The sequence below is a fragment of the Vigna unguiculata genome, chromosome 11 (genome assembly GCF_037176805.1).
Source record: "Vigna unguiculata cultivar grain cowpea cultivar isolate G323 ecotype 2 chromosome 11, ASM3717680v1, whole genome shotgun sequence".
Taxonomy (NCBI): Eukaryota; Viridiplantae; Streptophyta; class Magnoliopsida; order Fabales; family Fabaceae; genus Vigna; species Vigna unguiculata.
Genome location: NC_140802.1, coordinates 42,276,346 through 42,301,829, shown reverse-complemented (window position 1 = coordinate 42,301,829; position 25,484 = coordinate 42,276,346). Strand labels below are relative to the sequence as shown.

Below are 25,484 nucleotides of genomic sequence, written 5' to 3'. Positions count from 1 at the left end.
TTCTATTTATCTCCTTTTTCTGTTATTCGTGTTGCCTTGTCTCTAAATTTTGATTCTACCATTGCCTTGTCTCAAATTTCTACACTCACTGCCCACTCTCCTTTTCTCAACCGTTTCTGTGCTTTTTCTTTCCTATGATCAAAATGGCTTTTCAAATTTTAGATTTCTCAAGATTTTGTGCGCCACCTGACTTCCCAAGAATGGGTAGGTTTTTTTTGGTGGGATACGGGAGTGTAAATAAAGAAATAACGAGTAAGAAGGTGAAAAAAAATTAGATTTTTGGTTGTTGGCCCAATAAACAAAATGAGTGTGAAAATAAAACGAGAGAGGTGTAGGAATACAAAAGTGGACATGGGCTATTCTTTTTCCTTCTCTCTCTTTTTTCTTTTTTCTTTCTTTTTGTTCCTTCAACTTTTTCTATTATTTATTTTTTATCATCAGTTTTTAAGGAAAAGGAAATTTTCGTTCTTTTATTTATTAAAATTTTTAGTTATTTTTTTTAATTTCTATTTCAACTCTTTTTATTTGATATCTATTTTTTCAAAACAAATTTTATTTATCGAATAAGATTAGGTGTCAGACAACATCTAAGAATTATAAATTAATATAAACAGTTAAATTATATCTCTTATAATAAACAAAACTAACATTATATAATATATTTTGTTAATCTTACGTATTGGATGAACTGTTAAATTCAAATTAAAACTAATTGTTAAACAAATATTGTAGTTATTTATTAAACTGTCGTGAAATGTTCCATTTATTTTAAAAAAAGTTAATGAAACACAACACAGATTTATTCAATTTTCAAAAATTGTGAATAATATTATTTATTTCTCTGTGTTACGCATGCTTACTCTCCCACTCTGTCCACACCTCTTGGTTGTTTCTTTCCAAAACTAACTTTCTAACATTTATTCTTATTTTGCATCCATGTCTTCATTTTCATTAAGTGCCATTTTCTGCACATCTTATACAAATAAGTATGGTGATGTAAAAAGATAAAGTTAATGACAAAAAGTAGTATTTTTAGTATATAAAACATGAATAACGAAAAGTAAATTTTGGAATGTGACAAATTAACTAATTACACCCTAGTACCTAGTCTTTGTAATGTTGAAAATCTATTTATTTTTAAATTATTATCGTGGTTGGTGTTTGTATCATCATGGCAACCATGCATGATTTATATCAAACCTTGGTTTGAAAAATGTCAGAAATGGAGAATCCACGATTTACTACTATGTGTAGTAGAAACAAAGTGTAGTTTTTGAGGTTAGTTGATATGGTCTCTTTACATAAATTGATTCTTTGCTCCATAAAAGTCCTTAAAAGCTTCTAAGCATATTTTGACCATTACATTAATGCAGATATTTGATAACACTTCAATCATGTTTCTAATTTTATATGAAAAATATATTTCTACACTAAAATTTGGGTTCTGCATCCAAGATAAACAAAGTGAATGATTTAGAAAATGAAGAATAAGTCAAAGTATTATGAATTATAAAAAATTAACTCCACTTTTAGGTTGTGTTAATATATATGGCTATCAGTCCCTATATGCAGAGATATTTATCTTTTTTTTATAAATATACATCAGAGGATGATAACAGAAAACGTGCTCCATTCCTTCTATAGTCTGAAATTAATGCACAGATATTACTCTAACAATAAAACATGAAACACATATATTCAGCATCTGAAATTGAACAAAATCAAACATTCATTGGGCGAAAATATTAATCCAACATCAAATATAGAATCAACCTATACAACATAAACTATTTACTGGACTTCAATACAATTAAGCAATAATCGGTCCATAACAAAAACATAAACAGATCCTTTAGCAGAAAATCAATACAAATTAGTAATTTGAATAAGTAGTCCTACCTACCAAACATCGTTTCTAACCTGTTGATATTTACAAAGATATTTCGATGCAAACATTTTTATCCCTAACTATTCTGAATCCAAGATAAAAGAAAGTGAATTATAAATAAATTAAAGCTTTTGAATTGTGTTAATAATTGTGATCATCAGTCTCTATTAACATCTCAAATTTAGGACACACTAAACAATAAGGTTCAACCCTTGAATAAAAACAACGATTTGGAATTCAATCATCAAACTCGTCCACAAAGGAAATTAGAACTATCAGACATGATCTCACATCAAACACTTCTATTGCATCAATTCAATATTTCAATACATAAGAGACTGTGCACAATCCCATTTTTTTCAATTTAAACTAAAACTAAAACCCTACCGATTCAAATCTAGGATTAGAACATTAGATCGAATAGATACAACGAAGAAGCATAAGTGACCTAGAACACAGGTCAGAAATAAGATAACTCAGTTCAAGAACTAGTGAACTTGGTAACAGCCTTGGTACCCTCAGAGACAGCATGTTTGGCCAATTCTCCAGGCAACACAAGTCTGACAGCAGTCTGGATTTCCCTTGAAGTGATGGTGGGTTTCTTGTTGTAGCGGGCAAGTCTAGAAGATTCCTGGGCAAGCTTCTCAAAGATGTCATTGATGAAACTGTTCATGATACCCATGGCCTTGCTGGAGATACCAATGTCCGGGTGAACCTGCTTCAGAACCTTGAAGATGTAGATCTTGTACGTCTCCACACTCTTCTTGTTTCTCTTCTTCTTCTTATCGCCACCCGCGCCTCCTTCCTTCGGAAGCTTCTTTCCTGCCTTCGGCTTCTTCTCCGCCAGAGCCTTGTCACCTACGGTGGACTTCTTCTCCTCTGCAGGCTTCTTCTCCGCTGGCTTCTTCTCTGCCTTTGGTGCCATATCTACTGCAGAATTTGGTGCTGTGAAGAGAATTAGGGTTTAGAATTGGGATTCAGAAAGCTTGATGGAATAGCAATTAAAGGTGTGAAGGAAAATAGCTTGGGAAGGTTGTAAATATAGGAAAAGGTTTTAGCGTTCTGATTGGTTGCTGTGCTATGGCACGGATTGATGAGCTGGAGATCTTTATCCGCCTGTTGATCAACGGCTAAGATGTTATTTCGTCTTTTTCTCGCAAGATCAGACTGTGTCTTTTCACTTACCAGGCGCCTAAAATTTTAGTCTTTCGCGCCTATTGCCGGTGCGTATCAAAGTTTTCCTTATAAATATTTGTTTTAAGAAAATTCGTTTCTGTTTCGTAAAAATACATAACTAATTTTCTCTTAATATTGTCTGTTATTTAATTGTTTCCATTATAAACTTTTTTTTTATTTTTATTCGTTTAGTCCTTTTTCATTGGAAAACACAGAATGGTCTCCTATCTAATTTATTCTTCTCACATCTTTGAAATAGTATATTTTGATGATAATAAGAGTAAATCATTTTCTTAATTAATGTATGCTAAGAAATTCTCATTATGATTTTAAAAAATAGCATGCAATCATTTTAATTTTCAATTGTATAACCACCGGTTTTGTAAATTCCAGAGTAAATATTTTTTGGTGACCACAATATAAGGTACTTTCCTACACAAATCATAATACAGACTAAAGAAGAAATAAATGTTATGATGTATTTATGGAGTGTGGAGTTGGGTGTATCAATGTGTAGATTTTGTAAGGGAAAGTGATGGGTTATTATAAAAATTTATTTAAATTTGATATGTATATTACAACTAAGTTATTTAAACTATTAAAGATTCTGTTAGAGGGATTGCATAATTTGTATTAAATTTTTTAAAATATAAAATTTCATTTTAAATTTGTTTAACCAATAAATTAAGTGAACTGATATTATTTTGGTTCATGCTTAATTTTTTTCAATCACGGTGTCGATTATTAGTAAATATATAGAGGAGGAGAATTCATTATTTAAGAGTCAAAATTGTAAGTTTGTAAAGATGAGTTGGCTTTTTCCTCTCTTTTTATCACTTCAACGAGGATCGACTTCTTTTCTGTCGGACAAATTTGCACTCATTTTTATGTTTAAATCATTCATCCAAATTAAACATGTATTGATTATTCGGTCTTCCTTAGTTCCACCGAAATAAACACTTAATAATATGATTAGACGAGACAATTTAAGACATAATGATATGTTTAGATGAGATGGTTTAAGAGAATAATTTATCTATTTAGATAATTTAAAATTGTTGTAAAAGAATATGATATGATTGGATGATAAAATTAAAAGAAAATTGAAAATTGAAAATTTTAAGAATGTATTTCTAATATTTAAAATAGTACATTTTAAAAGATATTAAAAAAAATGGAATTCTCCAATATGTGAAATTGTTCATTAGTTAGGACAGAAAAACTCTATGGGTCCAAAAAGTTGAGTCGGTCCAGACCGAAGTTGACTCAGTTCGGGATAAACTGAAGGTCAAGTTAGGCCATTTTGGGCTGAAGATCAACCCAAACCGAACAAAGTCGAAGGTTGAGCCAAATTAGGCCAAATATTGAGCCAGGTCGGGCTAGACCGAAGGTCAAACAAAGCCACCCGTGACAAAAATTTAGCTGAAAATCTAGTCGGGGCAGGTTAGGCCAAAGGTTGAATTGGGTCAAATGTCGACTTGAACCAAAAGTCAATACGAATCATGCCGAATTTAAGTTGATACTAAGTTAATTTAGACTCAAACGTAAAATTGAATTCACCGTAAAATTGAAATTAATATGTTTTATCCAACAACAAAAAATTAAAATTTTAAAATTTTCAATTATTAAATATTTCAACTTATTAAAATCGTTAAATCTCTCGTCCACACAAGATAAAAGTTGGAAAAGGTTGTAGTTACCGTTTCCATTTCACCTTCCTTTCGTCATTGTTAGACCATTTCTTTATGAACCTTCATAATTTCATGTTTCATCTTCACATATATTTGAAAATTCTAATTCTGTTATATAATTTTGGATTTTCATTTTGAATTTCAAAATACAAAATTCATATATATTTTAGAATTCAAAATTTATATTTCCAATTATACAATTAAAAATATAAAATATAAATATATTCTATATTATACCATTAGAAAAAAGTTTATATTTATGATCATATATTTCAAAATATAAAATAGAAATAAATTATCAATAAAAGAAGAAGAAAAAATGAAAAGTGATAAAAAAAGACAGTGGGCAGAAGAAGGCGTGGGGAGAGGTGTCGACTAAAAGATGGAAAAAAATAAAATAAAATTATAAATCACTTCATATATACATGTTTCAGAAAGAAATGCCTTCGTTCTTATTACAAACCCAAGATAAAAAAAAAAAAAAAAAAAAGGACCCAACCTAACAAAAACGTGTTTCAGTCTCGTTATTTTTGCTGAATTTTCCTCTACATACATTACAATACATACCAAAATCTCTATACCCACTGGAGAAGAAATTTAATTCCCAAACTATTATTTTTAAGCGTTTCAACTTCGATCTTCGTGTGGAATTATCCACACACAGAGTACATGTATGGCATGTCTCGCGAATTAATCACATTATTCTTGGCAGCTTAATTTCTCATCCCATAACAGATCATACTCCAAACAAAACACACCAAAAAACAGTAATAACCAGCACTGCAAAAGGGTACGCAATAGAACAAACACAAAAAAAGAAAAGCAACTTAATCATATAACTTAGTACGAGTTCTGTCACGGAACATACATAGATGAAATAAACATTTCGAAAAATCACATCCTCTTACTATGTCGGTAAAATAGAAGGTAAAAAGGAGGAGCAAGGAGCATCCTTCACATCCTGTTCTGTTGGGTATTGGGCTCCCTTCCTATGTGGAGAAAAGGCCCAAAATTTGAGAAGCCCATGTCTCACTTAAACCTAGTGGAGAGGAGGCTATAAAATAAAGAGAGAGGCAGAACAATAGAGTAAGAACACACTGAAAGCCCTAACACATAGAGGGAGAGGTAGAGGGAAAATTCTGTTCACGTTTTTCATAGAGCTGTCGCAGTAAATTCGGCGCTGCGGATTCGTTCACCGTTGGATCGGGCTGAAATTTTTACAGCAGGTTCGGAACTCATTGCTCTTCATTCTGACCGGTCGGATCTTTGATACGAGGTCTGAGTTGGGAGATATTAATTTCGCACTGCAGCAGTGATTTGTAGAGGTTTTCCTCTCTTGTTCTTCTCTATTTGAAAGCTTTGTTGCTTTGTTATTTGGTTGGGTGTTGGCACTAATTTGTGCTATTGATTAAGACTCTTTTGTACTCTTGTTGATCATAGTGAAGCTATTTCTTTGGTCTGGACGACTCGTGGTTTTTACCCTTGATTTGAGGGGTTTTCCACGTTAAAAATCTTGGTGCCTTTATTTGTGCTTTTGGTGGTTTATTATTGCTGCTCTTTGATTATTGCTCCTCATAGATTCTTGCAAGTTAGGGGAAATTATATCCGCTGCATTCTCTGGTATATTGTTTGTTATTGTTTTCCCCATCAGAGTGGCATCAGAGCTCTTGGTTGGGCTATATTTACTTGCTTGAATGATGGAGGCAAATGCAAAGATGGTTGCTTTGAATGGTACAAATTATCATTTGTGGAAGGGCAAGATGAAAGATTTATTATTTGTCAAGAAATTGCATCTTCCGGTCTTTGCTACACAGAAGCCAGATTCTATGTCTGAAGAAGAATGGGACTTTGAGCACCAACAGGTATGTGGTTTTATTCGGCAATATGTTGAAGATAATGTTTATAATCATATTGCTAATGAGACACATGCCAGAGCTTTGTGGGAGAAGATTGAGTCTTTGTATGCTTCTAAGTCGGGCAATAATAAATTGTATTTGTTAAATTGCTTGATGAATTTGAGGTACAGGGAGAATTCTTCTATTTCTGATCACTTAAATGAGTTTCAAGGGCTCCTAGATCAATTGTCAGGAATGGGCATAAAGTTTGATGACGAAGTTATGGGATTATGGTTGCTTAATACTCTACCAGAGTCTTGGGAGGTATTTCGGGTTTCAATTACGAACTCTGCCTCGAATGGTGTTGTTTCTTTTCAGATGGCAAAGAGCGGTGCTCTTAATGAAGAGATGAGAAGGAAGGCACATGGTTCTTCATCTCAGTCTGAGATGCTTGTTACAGAAGCTAGGGGGAGAAGTCAGAAAAAGGAACATAAAGGTGGTAGAGAGAAGAGTAGGAGCAAGTCCAAGTCAAGATACAAGAATTTAGAGTGCCATTTTTGTCATAAAACTGGACACATTCAGAAATACTGTTTTAAGTGGAAAAAGGAGAACAAAGACAAGAAGGGCAAACAGAGAGAGAATGATCATGATGATGATGATCGTGTCACTACTGCTACAGATGGTGATCTTGTTCTTCTTCGTGACTTTGAGTCCGTTAATCTTGTATCTGATGAGAGCATGTGGATTATTGATAGTGGTGCTACACTGCATGTTACACCTAGGAAGGAGTTCTTCACATCTTACACTTCTGGTGATTTTGGAGTGTTGAAGATGGGTAATGATGGTGAGTCTAAAGTGATTGGTGTTGGTGATGTTTGCCTGCAAACCAACATGGGAGTGCAGTTGTTGCTTAAAGGAGTCAAACATGCTCCGGATGTCCGTTTTAATTTAATCTCTGTGCAGTTGCTTGATGATTGTGGTTATGACAATCACTTTGGTTCTAGTAAATGGAAGCTCACTAAAGGTAACTTGGTTATGGCCAGAGGGGAGAAACAATCTAAATTGTATTGGACTAAAGCTTTGGTTGCTAAAGACAGTGTGAATGCTATGTATATGGAGGCATCTTTGTGGCACCGGAGGCTTGGTCATATAAGTGAGAAAGGGCTTAACTGCTTAGCTAAAAAGGATGTGCTTATGGGATTGAGAAATGCAGAATTGGAGAAATGTTCTCATTGCATGGCTGGTAAACAAACCAGAGTATCTTTTAAGAAGCATCCACCCTCAAGGAAGTCAGAATTACTTGAATTGGTGCATTCTGACGTTTGTGGCCCATTAAAGGTAAAGTCATTTAGTGGTGCAGTTTACTTTGTTACTTTTATTGATGATTGTTCCAGGAAGCTATGGGTCTATGCTCTTCAGCGGAAAGGTCAAGTACTTGAAAAGTTCAAGGAATTTCATGCTATGGTTGAGAGGCAATCAGGCAAGAAGCTGAAATGCATCCGTAGTGATAATGGTGGTGAGTACCGTGGACCTTTTGATGTTTATTGCAGGCAGCATGGTATTAGACACGAGAAGACTCCTCCTAAAACTCCTCAGTTGAATGGTCTAGCGGAGAGGATGAACAGGACCTTGGTTGAAAGGGTTACATGTATGCTTTCAGAAGCAAAGTTGCCTAAGCACTTTTGGGGAGAGGCATTGCTTGCAGCTGTGCATGTTATTAATCTCAGTCCCGCAGTTGCTTTGAATATTGAGGTGCCAGACAAAATTTGGTTTGGTAAGAATGTTAGATATGATCATTTGCGTGTCTTTGGTTGCAGGGCATTTGTTCATGTTCCTAAGGATGAAAGATCCAAGTTAGATAAAAAGACAAGGCAATGTATCTTTATTGGCTATGGTGAGGATGAATTTGGCTACAGGTTTTATGATCCTGTTGAGAAGAAGCTTGTTAGAAGCCGTGATGTACAATTCATGGAAGATCAGACCATTGAAGACATTGATAAGGTGAAGAAGACCACACCCGAGAAAGACAGTAATCTCACTGATGGTAATCCGATGAGGTTGCCCACTCACAATTTGGAGAATGTTGAAACGGAAGCTCAAGACAATGAGCAACATGGTGATGTTGATGATCAACAGTTTGGAAGTGGAGTAGAGGTTCCAATTGATGATGCTCAAGAGGAACATGATGATGATGACGATCTTGGTGATATACCTGAATCACCTCAAGTCCAACTCAGGAGGTCTAATAGACAAAAACAACCTTCTACAAGGTATTCCTGTGATGAGTACATAACCTTGACTGACGGTGGAGAACCTGAGTGTTTTGAAGAGGCTTTGGATAGTGAAGAGAAGAAACAGTGGCTGGATGCAATGCAAGATGAGATGAAATCTTTGCATGATAATCACACTTACGACTTGGTGAAATTGCCTAAGGGCAAAAGGGCATTGGAAACTAGGTGGATTTTCAGGGTGAAACAAGATTCAAATTCTACACTTCCAAGGTACAAGGCCAGATTAGTGGTGAAAGGTTTCAGACAGAAAAAGGGTGTTGATTTCAATGAGATTTTCTCACCTGTGGTGAAAATGTCATCCATCAGAACTGTGCTAAGTTTAGCTGCTACTCTTGATTTGGAGGTTGAGCAGATGGATGTGAAGACAGCTTTCCTTCATGGTAATTTGGAGGAAGAGATATACATGAAGCAACCTGATGGTTTTCTTGTTAAAGGCAAGGAAGAATATGTGTGTAGACTAAGGAAGAGTCTATACGGTTTGAAGCAGGCTCCAAGGCAGTGGTATAAGAAGTTTGAGTCTTTTATGTGTGAGCAGGGTTACATGAAGACTACTTCTGATCATTGTGTCTTTGTTAAAAGTTTTTCTAATGATGACTTTATTATCCTGTTATTATATGTTGATGACATGCTTATTGTTGGAAAAGATATTTCCAAAATTGACAGGTTAAAGAAGACACTTGGCGAGTCTTTTGCCATGAAAGACTTGGGAGCTGCTAAAAGGATTCTTGGCATACATATCTCACGTGATAGGAGAGAAAAGAAGATTTATCTATCACAAGAGCAATACATTAGGAAGGTGTTGCAGAGATTCCAGATGGAAAATGCTAAAGCTGTGAGTACTCCTCTTGCTACTCATTTTAAACTGAGTGTTAAACAGAGTCCTTCAAATGAAGTTGAGAAGACCAATATGAGTAGAGTTCCTTATGCATCTGCGGTGGGCAGTTTGATGTATGCGATGGTGTGTACAAGACCAGATATTGCACATGCTGTTGGTACAGTTAGTCGATTTTTGTCAAACCCAGGTAGAGAGCATTGGAATGCTGTGAAATGGATTTTGAGGTATCTTCATGGTACAGTTGATATGAAGCTTTGTTTTGGAGGTGATAAACCTACTTTGATGGGTTACTCAGACTCAGATTTGGCTGGGGATATTGATTCCAGAAAGTCCACTTCGGGCTATTTGATAAAGTTTGCAGGGGGAGCTGTGGCTTGGCAATCAAGACTACAAAGGTGTGTAGCGTTGTCTACTACAGAAGCAGAGTTCATTGCTATTACTGAAGCATGCAAGGAGGTGTTATGGTTGAAGAAATTCTTGCAGGAGCTTGGTTTTAGGCAAGATAACTATTCATTGTTTGTTGATAGCCAAAGTGCTATCCATCTTGGTAAGAATCCAACTTTTCATTCTAGATCCAAACATATTGATGTGAGGTATCATTGGATACGTGATGCTTTGGATGCTAAGTTGTTGGAGTTGAAAAAGGTTCATACAGATGATAATGGTGCTGATATGATGACTAAAGCATTGCCAAGAGGAAAGTTTGAAGTTTGTTGTGAGATCGCCGGTTTGGCGGTTATCTCCACATAGTTGTGAGGGGGAGATTTGTTGGGTATTGGGCTCCCTTCCTATGTGGAGAAAAGGCCCAAAATTTGAGAAGCCCATGTCTCACTTAAACCTAGTGGAGAGGAGGCTATAAAATAAAGAGAGAGGCAGAACAATAGAGTAAGAACACACTGAAAGCCCTAACACATAGAGGGAGAGGTAGAGGGAAAATTCTGTTCACGTTTTTCATAGAGCTGTCGCAGTAAATTCGGCGCTGCGGATTCGTTCACCGTTGGATCGGGCTGAAATTTTTACAGCAGGTTCGGAACTCATTGCTCTTCATTCTGACCGGTCGGATCTTTGATACGAGGTCTGAGTTGGGAGATATTAATTTCGCACTGCAGCAGTGATTTGTAGAGGTTTTCCTCTCTTGTTCTTCTCTATTTGAAAGCTTTGTTGCTTTGTTATTTGGTTGGGTGTTGGCACTAATTTGTGCTATTGATTAAGACTCTTTTGTACTCTTGTTGATCATAGTGAAGCTATTTCTTTGGTCTGGACGACTCGTGGTTTTTACCCTTGATTTGAGGGGTTTTCCACGTTAAAAATCTTGGTGCCTTTATTTGTGCTTTTGGTGGTTTATTATTGCTGCTCTTTGATTATTGCTCCTCATAGATTCTTGCAAGTTAGGGGAAATTATATCCGCTGCATTCTCTGGTATATTGTTTGTTATTGTTTTCCCCATCATGTTCCTATGCCAAAGGATCTTCAGTTGCCCAAATGATCAAACAAGTCCAAAGACCTGAAATTGTCATTGGTTGATCAAGAATTCAACAACGTTGTGTCATCATCTTCCTCGTCTTCACCGTCGTCGTTAATCTCAGTCTTGTTGCATGCCTCGGTTTCTATCCGAATCAGCATCTTGAAGTTGCAGCAGAGCACAACTCGGTCAGGGAAATTTGGGTTCTGAATCGATGATTGGTGAAAGAGAAGAAGAGAAGAAGAGTTTAATAAAGTATAAAGGAGAAGGTATAGACAGAGGATCTTCCCAGCATATGCTTGGAGCATTAACTTGCTGGCCCATTCTTTTTCACATATGCTTTTAGCATCTTTTCTATCACTAATTTATTACTATATACTTATATTCTTTGATGGGGTTTCATGTAATGTACCTAAACATTGCAGTTAATTGTTTCTTATTTTCTCTTAAAAATTTTAAATGCTCTTGTCTTGGATTTCACTATATGATATTTTTATTTTATTTTATTTTATTTTTCATGTGGTTTGAGATGTGTAGTTCCTTGATTACTGAATTTTGCTTATTAATTTGTAATTTGAAAAACATAAAGATGACAGAACGAAAAAGACCAAAAGTGGGTCCTCTCCTTTTTTCTTTATAGATCAATTGATTGGTGCCTAATGGCACATGGCACACACTAGCTACATGCATTTACAAAAATTAATGCATAATCTAAAACTAATTTCAAAATTAAAATAAGCAGAACTTTATGTTAAAACTTTCGCATAGACTAACATTCTGAAAAGAAGAAAAAAAAAACTACAATTAATTTTTGAGTTAAATATAATTTTTGTCCCTCAAGTTTCAATGAATTTTGGAATTAGTCAATCTTCATACTAATTTAGTCATTCATCTTTGGAATTGCATGAATTTAGTTATTTTTACCAAATTTTGTTAAGTTTATTTGATATTTTAAACACATTTTATGATAATATTTGAGTTAACATTGAAGCGAAAGTATGTAAAATAGTGTAAACAATTCAAATGCTATCATGAAATGCGTTTGAAACGTCAAATAAATTTAATAAAATTTGGTTAAAAAAACTAAATTCACGTATTTTTAAAAATGAATGACTGAATTAATTAAAAATTTTGAAGATGAACTAATTCTAAATTTCAATTAAATTTGTGAAAAAAAAAACATATTTAATCTTTTAATTCTTTTATGAAAACAAGTTTCAAATTTATTGAATATATCAAAAGCTAGTGGCAGTGAGAAACACACCTTTTTAAGTCAATTATGAAGAATCTATTGATTTGCCCGTGGAAAGAACAAATAAAGCTCGAGTAATAGACCACACATTCATGCTTTGAATTTTGATTTGGGTTGTTTATTAGATAAAAATTATAAAAAATAAATATCTTTTATTAAAAACATAAGCCGTGTGTTGTTTATTAAAAAAATAAAAAATTGAACGTCTATTGGAAATTTATAATAAATATGTAAAAGAGATAAATTTCTATTTTAATATTGGACGAGATGCGAGTGTTATATAATATAACATAAGAAGATAAAGGAAAGAAACTCTCATTAGTAGAGAAGTATAGTTTTATATTTGTTTACTATTTGTTATTCAAAATAGATGAATATAAACTTATTTATAGAATAATATACCTTGAATTTAGTTTCTTTATTACTGTTTAAGAAATTACTCTGTGAAGCATAGTTTAAAAAACTATATATTATTCTTTTAAAAAATAATGCATCTATTAAGTATATATCATCATATTTATTAACCGTCATAACAAATTAAATTTAACATATTATATTGCTAGGTGTGATGTTTAATCACCGAATTGCTTATAAACTTTACATTTTAGTTCATACGTTTGAAAAAGTAATATGCTTTTGTCTTTATAAATACTAATTTAATTATTCATTAATATTTATTATCTAATATTTATAAACGCTAAAATTAATTAAAAATAAGGTGTATAACGTATAAACCACAAATTAAAATTTCTTTGCAAATATGAATTCAATAACTTAATAATAATAGTAATATTAATTTTTTATTGCAAATTGTAATAGTTATTTTTTTCATCTATTATCTATTATAGTTATGAAAAAAAAAAAATACTAAGAAGATTACTTTATTATCCATTTTATTTTATCTATTATAATATACAAAAACATATACCAAGAAATTTATTTTATTATCCATTTTGTTTTGTTGAGATAAGTGTCCTACAAGTTAATTTTTTAATCATTTGATGTTTTTAATTTTTTTTATTTATATTTATTTTGTTTTCATATGTGTATGAAGATTATTTTACATTTTCATTAATTTTTTTAATTTAATTTATTTATATTTATTTTTCTTGTCACACCTACATAAAATTTATTTTACTTTTTTATCCATTTATTTTGTTTTAAAATTAATTTGTCTATACTGTTTTTTCATTTTTAATTTGCGTATAATTCATAAAAAAATTTCTCCCATATGAAATTTTTTTCTTAATCAACTTAAATCATGATAGACATTCCTACAAATTATTTTAAAAATTAGTTGATTTTTAAAATAAAAAATAATCTCTTCTTTTAATTTGTGTCTTTAAATATATCTTGGTCATAAATAAACAGTTCTCTTAAGAACGCATTTTAACGATTATTAAAAGTTTTTTTAATGTATTATTAATATGTTTATTAGGCTAAAGAATATCTTATAGTTAAATTATTAATTATTTTTTGTCCTTTTTTATATATAATTACTTAGTCATTTATAAAAGTAAAATTAGAAAAATATATTTAATTTTTATTTCTTCAAATAATAGTATTTAAAAAATAATATATGTTTGTTAGTAATTAAGTATGAAATTAATTTTGATAAAATAATTTTGTCTTGCAAAAATTTATCAATAAAAAAATATATTTATCATTTTTATATCAAATGATAATATCAATATTCTTATTATTAAATATTCTTTTTTTTTAGCACGTAAAAAATAACATCAATGATATGAAGATAAAACTCCGTATAAGATTTGAAATAATTATATTTATAACGTAATAAATTAAAATATTGCATTTAATAATTCATTTCAAAGGTTTACAATATATGTATAACAAAACGAAGTTATACTACCAAATGTTATAATTTTTGTTTTTTAATAGTTCATCTCAAAAGTTTAAAAAATATATTTGAAATAAATAAAAAAATATTTCTTAGTTTTATAATATTGAACCACGATGTAAACAGCTGAAATATTAGCATAAAACTCATTTAACATGCAAAAAATAATAATTAATGTAATTTGGTTAAAATGATTATATGTATTTATGTTCAAAGTTTGAAGATAAAAATGTATAAAAGTTTTAGACAAAAAAATGTGTCAAAGTTTTTGGACTAAAAAAAAAATACTTAACCCTAATCTTAGTAAGATCACAACAAAAGGTAAAAGACCTAATTTTGATTTGTCCATACACCAATTACACGATTCTATCAACAACCACTAGACCTGCTTGTCCATGAACTAATAATAACAGTTTAGAAAAGTACATTAGATAAGTCTTTTCATATAAATATTAGACACGTCTATTATACATATTAGACAAGTTTGTCCACTTAATGATGACATGAGTCGTACAATAAATATTAGACGGGTTTGAACATATACTGATTAAATGACTATAGTAGTAATACACATTATACGAGTGTGTCCATATATTTATTAGACAACTCTAGCAATACATATTATAAGAGTTTGTCGATGCATTAATTAAATGAGTATATGAACACAAGTATTTTCATATACTCATTAGATAAGCATACCAAAAAATATTGCACGAGTCTATCTATACACATTAAACAAGTATTTCCATATACTCATTAGATAAGCATACCAAAAAATATTGCACGAGTCTAGCTATACACATCAGACAAGATTATAGATACATTAATTAGAATAGTACAACAAAATAATATTTGACATATTTGACGAGTCATTCCATATATTGATTAAATGAGTCTGTGAATACTTTGATTAGACAAGTTGTCGATGAATTGATCAGACTAATCTAATAATACACATTATACAAATTATTCATATATTCATTAGACAAGTCTAACAATATACATTAGACAAATTTTTTCATACACAAATTTGACGAGTCTATTAACACACGTTAAATGAGTATATTCATTTACTAATTATATAAATATTGTAATATATATTAAACGAGTCTACTCATACACTAAATAGGCGAGTTTAGTAATACAAATTAAATTAGTATATCCATGCACTAATTAGATAAATATTTTGTGCATTAAACATAATACAAGTCATTTCATGCATTAATTAAAAAAGTATAAGAATACACATCAAGTGAGTTTGTCCATATACTGATTAAACAAGTATTGCAACACACATTATATGAGTTTGTCTGCACACTAATTAAATGAGTATATTAATATATACTAGACAAGTTTGTCCATACACATTAGATGAATATAGTAATACACATTAGATGAGTATATCCATATACTAATTAGACGAGTCTCACATTAGATGTTAGATGAATTTGTCAATGTTTTTAGTCTCTGAAGTTTAAACTTAATTTGAAAATGATATCTGGTAAAAATTTTGTCGTTGTTTGGTCACTACATATTCATTTTGAATGTGCAAAGACCAAACAATAATAAAATTTTAACCAGGGACCATTTTCAAATTTAGGTCAAATTCCTATAATGAAAACATATTTTCCCACATATATATATATATATATATATTAACTTTCTAAACTCAAGAATAATTTAACATTAATTATATTCAAAATTTAATTATAAACTTAAAAATATTATTATTATTTTTTAAATATTTTTTAATTCGTACGCGCGAGTTTAAATCTAGAAAATAAAATACAACAGAATAAGACATTAAAAAAATCGAAAAAAGTTTCACTCCAACATCAACTATAGACAAAATTATAATAGAGAAAGCTAGGAAACACCCTGTATTCTCTCACTCTTCTCTTCTTATTTTCATTTTTATTTTAATAAAATAAAATGAAAAGGAGAAAAAAAATTAAGCACCGGTGTTTTCTCTCTAAAATTTCCATCTTTCTTCGCTTCTGAGTTTTGGACGAGATCCCTCTCTCTCTTTCTCTCTCCCATTATCGATCTCACCATTTTCAGACACTCAACACCATTTTCCCAACTCTTCAAACCTATTCTTCCTTTCATTCAAAACAAAATTACAACTTGAGAGTTGATGGCTGCTCCAGCTGCAAGGGCTCGTGCCGATTATGATTATCTCATAAAGCTTCTCTTGATTGGTGACAGCGGTAAACTCTTCTCCTTCTTCTTCTCTTTAATTATTTTGTGGGCAAAACAAATGTTATAAAAAACATAAGGGTAAAATGTGATTTCTTTATAATCATAATGATGTTTCTTTCACTGGGGGTTCCTTTTTGTCATTCCACCGTTTTTCTGTTTTTTTTTTCTTTTCTATATATTCAATCTTTGTGTTTGGAGTTCGTGGCAAATGCATACATATCCATCTTTTTCAAATGGGATTGGCGTTAAACCGTGGCAAAAATTGTTCTTTTCATGTTCTGGTTCAACCCAGCATTTGAATTTATTGTGTTATTAAGGTACAAATTTTGGGTGAAAGAGGTTGGATTGCAAATTTTGTGTTGACTTGTGTGGTTATCATTTGGAATTAGGCTTCTCTTTGATCCATTAAATTTGTTTAATTGTCAAAATACCGGTTCGCCAAAATAAGCCTTCAACGGTCTAATTGCATCTGCAAGGTGTTCTTGTGTTCATGATACCTTTAATTTTCTTTATCCCAACAAAAGCTAGAGTAATCAATGTATTTTGACACCGCGAAGTATTTCTATCATCCAATCACAAACTAACGTGTATGACAGGAATGACTATGTGTAATTAGAATGATCGAATACCTTAACATGATTTCTAATTGGGTTATAGTATAATGCTTCTTTCATAGTCGTGCATATAAATTAAGCTCCAAAAATCATGGCATTTGTTGATGTTTCACAAAGGATTGGAAGTATTTTAGTGGGCATTGCAGTCATCACAAGAGAATAATTGTGTAGCTTTTGTTTGAAACTATATGCAAGCTAACATCTCATGTTTTTTTATTTTTTTTGGAGGTGTTGGAAAGAGTTGTCTCCTTCTGCGTTTTTCTGATGGTTCTTTCACTACTAGTTTCATCACAACTATAGGGTATGTTTTTTACGGCTTAGTAGTAAAATTATAGAATTTTGTTTACCAGAAGATTCTCTCTAATATTAATAGGCCCACCTTCCTAATGTAGGATTGATTTTAAGATAAGAACCATTGAGCTTGATGGCAAACGAATCAAGCTCCAAATTTGGGACACTGCAGGGCAGGAGAGGTTTCGGACAATTACTACTGGTAAGATTTATTGTTTGTACGGGTATTATTATATTGATTTTAGTATATCCTTGTATGTGGCACTTGGAAATTCGTTGCATAGCTGTTGACATATGATTTGTGGCACTTCCTGATGTAGGTTCTAAAGGGGATGAAAAAAATGAAAATATGATATATAGTGTAGAAAAAAAAAATATAAGCATGAAGAAAAAATAGAGAAAAAAAGTGAGGAAAAGAAAGGGAAGTAACCAGTGAAAAACATCATAATTCTTATTGAGTATCAGATATGATATGTTAGGCAGCTTATTTGTTCTAGTTTGGAGATGATACTTCTAAATCCCTAGGATATGACAAAAAATGGATCCCGGGATGTGTATTATTTTGAACCTTAAAATGGTCCCTTGCTATATCCTTTTTATCACCATTGTTTCAACTGCATAACTGAGTAATATAACTTCCATGCATGTTTTTTACTCAAGTTTATTATTGAAATGTTAAAGATACCAGAGGGTAGAGCCAACGAGAGTTTGTTCAATTTACATGAGATGAATACTACAGAGATTCATTTAGGATATGTGAGTTAGGTTTTGGAGGGGAGTGAAAGGAAGGACAAATGTTTTATTTGAAGTTTAGATATTTATTTAAATATACAAAAGACTAAAACTTTAAGTTCATGTTAACCTATTGCTTTGTTTCTTCCATTTAAAAATAAATAAATTTGTTAGAGATCCAAATTGATAAGAGATAAGGTTAATTTACATTATATAAGTAGAGACAAGTGTGGACAATCCTTACCTTCATTTTCTGATATAGTATCAGAGTCTATCTTATAGAGGTTGGCTGAGTAGATCATGTCACTCTATTGAACTACCCATAAATGAGATGTCCTTGTCTCGAAGTGAGGGGGACACTTCGAAGATTTTAACTAAAGATAAGATCAATTTATAATATACAAGTGAAGGCAAGTGGAAGCAATCCTCACCTTACAAATAAGTTTTGTGAGGATGGATGAAACTTAACCTCACTTATAAAATTATAGAGTATTGACTAAAGATGAAAAGTTTGTCTACCCTTATTAGAAACAACTTGTAAACTTCACCTTAGTATTAATTTGTCGACTACCAAGACTTTAACTTCAGAAAAACCGTCCATTACTGTTGTTTCATTCATGCAACCTTATATTTTTTGTATTTTTCATTTTTTTAATCTTTTTTATATATAAAAAAAGTACAAGTGGGAGTTTTTATCATTTAAGTATTTTTTGTGTTAAGTATCTTTTCCTGAATTGTTTTTGCAGCTTACTATCGAGGTGCAATGGGCATATTGTTAGTCTACGATGTTACAGATGAAGCATCATTTAGCAGTAAAGTTCTCAATTGTTATTTAAACTTGAAATTTGCAAATCTATCAATAAATCTTCAAGCTTTAAATGCTTTTGCATTTGGAATATTCATTCTGCTTCTACTTATTTCAGATATCAGGAATTGGATTCGCAATATTGAGCAACATGCTTCGGACAATGTTAACAAAATACTGGTGGGGAACAAAGCTGATATGGATGAAAGCAAAAGGGTAAGTTAACCTCGTTGGTCATGTTTGCTGAAATTCTCTTCATTTCTTGTATCTTTTACAACTTGGATGAGCAAAGTAAATATACTTCGAACACCAATTTGATTTGAACAAGAAGGTTGTAGAGCCAAGAGAAAAAGGGCTTGGAAAAATAACCAATACTGGTATCAAATGTTCTTCCATCATTGTTATGCAAGTTAAAACAACTTATGTTTAAATTTCATCATTCATGATGTTAGAAAGAACCCTGTTACTGCAAGTGAATTTTCAACTATTTTTGCTGCGATGTGGATGTCAGAAAGGGGTTGAGTTTTTGATTTGATGCCATATGTGCATGCATGCATGTCAGACTTGAAATGTTTGTGATCAGAATATACCTTCCCTTTTCTTTTAAGGTTGTGCCTACATCCAAGGGTCAAGAACTGGCCGATGAGTATGGAATCAAATTCTTTGAAACTGTAAGTGCCGTGTACCAGAAAATGTGGAAACCCCTAAACTTCTTTGTCATTATGCTCATAAAAAAAAAAAAAACTATTGCAGAGTGCAAAAACAAATCTAAATGTTGAGGAAGTTTTCTTCTCAATAGCAAGAGATATAAAACAAAGGTTGGTTGACACGGACTCTAAAACAGAGGTATTTGAACTTCCTTTCTCAGTACTATAATGTCTTAATAGTTCCCTCTTCCTCTCTCAAGTTCATATTTTCATTGCAGCCATCAACAATCAAAATCAACCAAGACGAATCAGGAGGAGTTGGCGAAGCTGCACAAAAATCGGCTTGCTGTGGTTGAAGTCAAATGTTACAAATTGGAGGCAACATTACTTTCCAAGAACATGGAGGAAAAATTACATGTATAATGATCATGATGCTGACTTGCACTTAAGCCTTCTCATTCTTCATAAATTTGTGTGTGATAAGTAGTGTCTGAACCTTTTAACAAGTAATCCAAAACTCCATGCATTGTGGAGATTGCATGTCCAATTCTCTGTGATGGTGGACATGAGATTCATTCAATATTGATTTTTTTTTTTCCCAATGTATAGATGCAATGACTTGTGTTGGGCTGGAACATGTTTTCAAAATTTGTTCTCTGCCATCAGGCACTGCAGTGAAATATAAATTCAACCTCGTGTTAACTACTTATGAAAAGTATATAAGCCTGGTTGTTTTCAGTGAAAATAATAATCAAATATTTTAGCAGAAGTTAAATACGATTGGAAGAATTTAATTTGGTTTTTAATGTCTAACAGTTTTTAATTTGGATTTTTTTTTTATAAATTTCACGAAAAAAATATTACACCCTTATTCAAATATAAATTTTATACACAAATGATATTCAACAGAAGGTTTATTGTTTACCAAACTAACAGCACTTCAAAAATAGTGATATATATGTACATTTGTACCACTAATACTTTATAGTACTTTCTTTGAGGTTCAAGTTTTTATTTCCACTTCGCTCAAACTAATGAAAATGTACACAATAATCTATACATTTTGACTTGTAAATAAAGTATTCAATATATAATTCAAAACATTTATTTATTCAAATTAATATATGAATCTGTATATGTAAAATATATCCTATAAAAAAGATTTATTGACATATTTTGAATATGTATTAAGTATGATATATTAGAAATTAACAGCTAATCTATTTCAAACTTTTAATGTTTCTAACTCGATTTTTATAAGTAAAAATACGTTCAAAGCAGTCCCTATCCAAATTTTTGCATATTATAAATATCCAATAAACTCTTCTTTTAGTTTCTCATAACTTGAAGTTTTATTCTACGTTGTTTAAACCTTTAATAAAAATAATATATTTCTTTCAAATAAGTGTTTATACTTAATACATATACCACAAGTCATAATATGCAAAAATATCACTTAAATAAAGAAGGGCGCGCTAATGTTATGACAGAGAAAGCATTTTAAGAGGATTTTTTGAATTTTAATGAATTGTCGTAAGAATTTAAAATATTTTGAGAGACACTTATGAAATTATAGGATTGAAAGGAATTTTATAAAGTCTTAGAAAACATTCAACATCAAAAGTACGAGAGAAAATAATAATAATAATTATTATTATTCTGATGGTAAGATATGGATAACGATATAAATCCAATACAAAAATTTTATGTCTTAGTAACTAATCTGTTCTAACTTAATGCTCTTTGTGATATTAACTGGGATAAATTCGTAAATTTTGAAAATTAATTTGATGTCTTTTAAGATAAATTTGAGTTGTATTTTAGACTAATTTCAAGCTAGTTTAATGTTAATTTTCTCTATAAAAGATATATTTGTTCTCAACAATTATATATTAACAGCAACTTTTATATACTAAATGATATTGTGTATAACGTCACTTTGTGTTATAACGAAGAATTTTATTTCAAAATTTGTAATTATAAATTAAACACTAATGAAACTTTATATTATTTTATAATTTAACTATATATAATTTTAGATTGATATGTTGTATTATAAGTTAAGTTGACCAACTTTATTATTCTCATTTCAGGTTTTATTCGCATTCAGGATTAAATTTAAATAAACGGATTGATACAAAAAAAAAAAGAAAATCAGATTGGATTACAACAGAGATGGAATTGGTTTCACACGGTTCCTTACTCATTTCTAAGTGAAAGTGTGTAATTGAAATGCATTGCAAAATTATAAATAAAGACATTTCATTGCAATTTACTATTTCTAATAATTTTTAATGATTTATTTACACTTTCTCTTCCACTTATCAATGATGGTTTTAGGTATAATCTACTTTTTAATCTTTTAATTTATTTTTTTACATTTAATTTAGTCTTTAATTTAAATTTAAAGAATGATAATTTAGTCTTTTAACTAAAAATGACAAAATTTTAATAGACCTGATTAAATTGATGACGCAAATATCACTCGAGTCATAACATATAAAAAAAAACGTATTACGGTAACAAAAGAATGATTAAATATGTTTTTATCTTCGAATATAAAAAAATAGAAGTGTTTTATCTTTAAACTAAAGCATAAAAAATCTTAATTTCTCATAAATGCATTTTCAGGTTTCTCTCCCACTATATTAAACTTTGTCCCACTATATTAAACTTTGTAATTGCTTATTGCTACTACAAAATGAATTTGGTAAAGCAACAAACATAAACAAATGCTAAACCCTAGTAAAAGAAATCGAATTAAATATGTTTTTATCTCTCAAGTTTTGGTAAAATTTAGAATTAGTCTCTCATCGAAATTTTTGAACAATTTAGTCATTAATCTTTAAAAATGCGTGAATTTAGTCCTTAATCAAATTTTGTTAAATTTATCTGAAGTTTCAAACGCGTTTAATGATAATATTTGAGTTAGCATTTAAGAGAAAATGAATGAAACGATGTAAACAATTCAATATTATCATGAAATGCGCTTGAAATGTCATATAAACTTAACAAAATTTAGTTTAAAAAATCAAATCTATACATTTTTAAAGATGAATGATTAAATTGGTCAAAAATTTCGAAGAGAAATCAATTCCAAATTTCACTAAACTTGAGAGACAAAAACATATTTAACCCAAAAAAATTACATCCAAAATGCTTCGATCACAAGAACAAATATAAGACAGGTGTCCTTAAATTGAGGTTCAGATCATTCTCGTGCGGTGTCAAGTTCAAGTCCAACAACAAACGAATCTTTTTATTAGATTCTGGCAAATCTTGGTCACGAATAGTTGGCGGCAAAGAATCATTTGAGGAAACCCTATGCTTTCTCATATGTCCTCCCAAAGCTTGTCCAATACCAAACACAAGTCCACAAATTGAGCATCGGTGCAATTTTGGCGCCACCATCGAACACGAAAGGTTTGAAAGCATTGGTTTTAGTTTCTTGTGGCTGGCTCGGTGGCCTCCAAGGGCTTGAAACGAAAGAAATTGCTTGTTACAAGTCTTGCACTTAAACTCACCACTCTCACCAACTTTGGCTTGTAACATCATGGTTAAGAAAAAAAAAACGTTGTTAAATGAGAAAATGTTTTGTACTTTGAGGGCATTGCACAGTATATATAGTGTGTTGAAGGAAATGGACAATAGTGTGTTAATCGTGAGTGTTGGTCGAAACACGAGGTGACACGAATTTTTGTAGATTGTGACCACGTATTCATGCACTTTGTTTTTGTTTTAACTGAAACTCCTAGTCAAAGACAGGGAAAGTTATGAATCAGATGAAATAAAAAATATATATATTTCCACAGTTTTTCTATTGCATCATTTCCAAGGAAAAAAAGTATACTGTTCATATATTTAATCTTACTTTATTTGATTTACTTAATAGAAATATAAATAGATTAAGTAATTTATAATTCGAAAGTTATGAGTACATGCAAGAAAGTTGGCATTGAGAGAAAATGGGGGAAAAAAGTGGAGGAATTTATGTAAACCATTTTATGTTGTCTCTTCCCTCTGCTGATTCCAAATTTTCCACCATTTTTTTTGAACAAGGTACTATGGGTCACTTTATTTTTGTTGCTCAGTTTTACTTTTTTCACCTCTTTATTTTTCCTCCACCTCCATAATTTTGAAAATACCAAACTTGCCCCTTTCCTTTTTAATTTGAAGCACCACCTTTGTTTGTGTTTGTTTCCGATTCTCAAGGGTGGAATAGGTCGCTTACAAATTGTTTGATTTGGTGATTAATCAGTTTACACATTTCAAAATAGTGAAAAAAAAAGGTGTTTATGCATATTTTAATAATTCATTACGAATATGTTTGGAAAGAGAGAGAGTAATGAGAGAGGTACATAAAGAAAATATGGGGTGTAGAAAACATAAGCTTAGATTCGTCACCATATCGTAGCGGGTTTTTGGCATGTGGATGCAGAGAGGCCCATACATTCTTCATCAACCAATCAAGCAAGGCAGTTTCTTTCTGCACCTCTTTCTGTACTCATAAAATAGACTTCTGTTTTTTTTTTTCTTGAGTTATACAACCTCAAAGTAAGAAATGATTCTTAGATTATACAATCTCAAAAATTAAAAATAATTTCTACCTTGAGCACTTTAAAGTTTTTTTTTCTCTAAAAAACTAATTTTTGGATTATAATCTAAAAATTCTTTTTTAACTTCTAAATTTCATAATTTAAAAGTCATTTTAACTTCTGAATTATACATTATAAAAAAAATGGAAAAAATGATTTTTTTTTTAATTTGAATATCCGGGAAAAAAACTTATGGAGATACAAGAAAAAACTGTGATAAAACAATTGATTTCACATTCAAGACCTGTTTTTGACCCAAGTCAAAATATTATTGATTAAAAAAACAATTTTATTGAAATAAACTGCAACAAAATCTTAAACACACTAACTTTGATTGTTAATTAATTTGCAATTATGTTAACCTTGTAGTTTTGACAAGTAATTTGTAATTGACACATTTGATTTATCCAATTAATTGTGTTGATCATATAAATTTTTATTTTGATAGTTTATAATGTTTAAAATTCTTTTATGCAAAATTTTTAAAAGTATTAATTTCGGTACTCTTCTACGAAGGACAGTTTTATTATGATTTTTCTTCGTCTCCTTTTAATGATACTATTTTAATTTACTTTTATTCTTTTTTAATTAAATAATTTGTTTAAATCATTATGTTATTAAATAGTCCGTTTAAATAAAATAAGCTGATGAGAACATCTACATTTATTTTTTAGTCAAAATTTAGAAATTATTCAATAAAATGTTATTTTGTGACCATAGATTGTTTAAAACTGGAGTGAATTTAACTTTTTAAGCAACTATTTCTTCTGATTAGTTTTAATCTGTTTTAAATATAAGAATATAAAATGTTAAAAACAAATAAAATATTTTGTGTTTTTGAACAATCTATTAACTATTAAAATGAAAATTAACTTAGATGTTTAAGTTAGTAATTAGTTTTTCTATTTGAAGAGCACTAAAGGTATTTTTCTTCTATTTTTGAATCCATTACTGCATGCATCTTATAAATGGTTTGGTTAAGAACTAAAGTGTTGAAAATTAGTGAAATAAGTTGTGGGTTTTGAGAGAAGTAACTCTGTCTTGATGCCAAATAAGGAAAAAAAAAAATACTAAAGTTATTATTGAAGCTAAATTGATTCATTTCTTTCAAGAAAAATTATGGTGGGACTCAATAAATCAGCATAAAATTTGACAACATTTTCTGGAGTATTTTTTACAATTTTTTTTAATAAAAGTATATATTTTTTTGTCAAACCAAACACTTTTTAGGTTGTTTTGGTTTTATCGAGTCCAAGAAATAGGAACTGTTACCATTTGATCTGTAATTTCCAACTACTAACAAAAAG

At 30.7% G+C, this 25,484-nt stretch overlaps 2 protein-coding genes across 2 annotated transcripts; one reads left to right on the top strand and one right to left on the bottom strand.

Moving 5' to 3' along the window:
• Positions 1-2,175: 2,175 nt before the first annotated feature.
• LOC114168367 (putative histone H2B.1) lies at positions 2,176-2,909 on the bottom strand. The gene has a single exon (XM_028053151.2). The coding sequence runs from the start codon at positions 2,811-2,813 to the stop codon at positions 2,370-2,372; it is 444 nt and encodes a 147-aa protein (XP_027908952.2). The 5' UTR covers positions 2,814-2,909; the 3' UTR covers positions 2,176-2,369.
• Positions 2,910-16,215: 13,306 nt separating this feature from the next.
• On the top strand, positions 16,216-20,287 carry LOC114168376 (ras-related protein RABE1c-like). Its single transcript, XM_028053161.2, has 8 exons — positions 16,216-16,501; positions 17,336-17,408; positions 17,500-17,600; positions 18,877-18,942; positions 19,054-19,151; positions 19,544-19,606; positions 19,689-19,781; positions 19,861-20,287. The coding sequence occupies exons 1-8, from the start codon at positions 16,429-16,431 to the stop codon at positions 19,936-19,938; spliced, it is 645 nt and encodes a 214-aa protein (XP_027908962.1). The 5' UTR covers positions 16,216-16,428; the 3' UTR covers positions 19,939-20,287.
• The last annotated feature ends 5,197 nt before the right edge of the window (positions 20,288-25,484 follow it).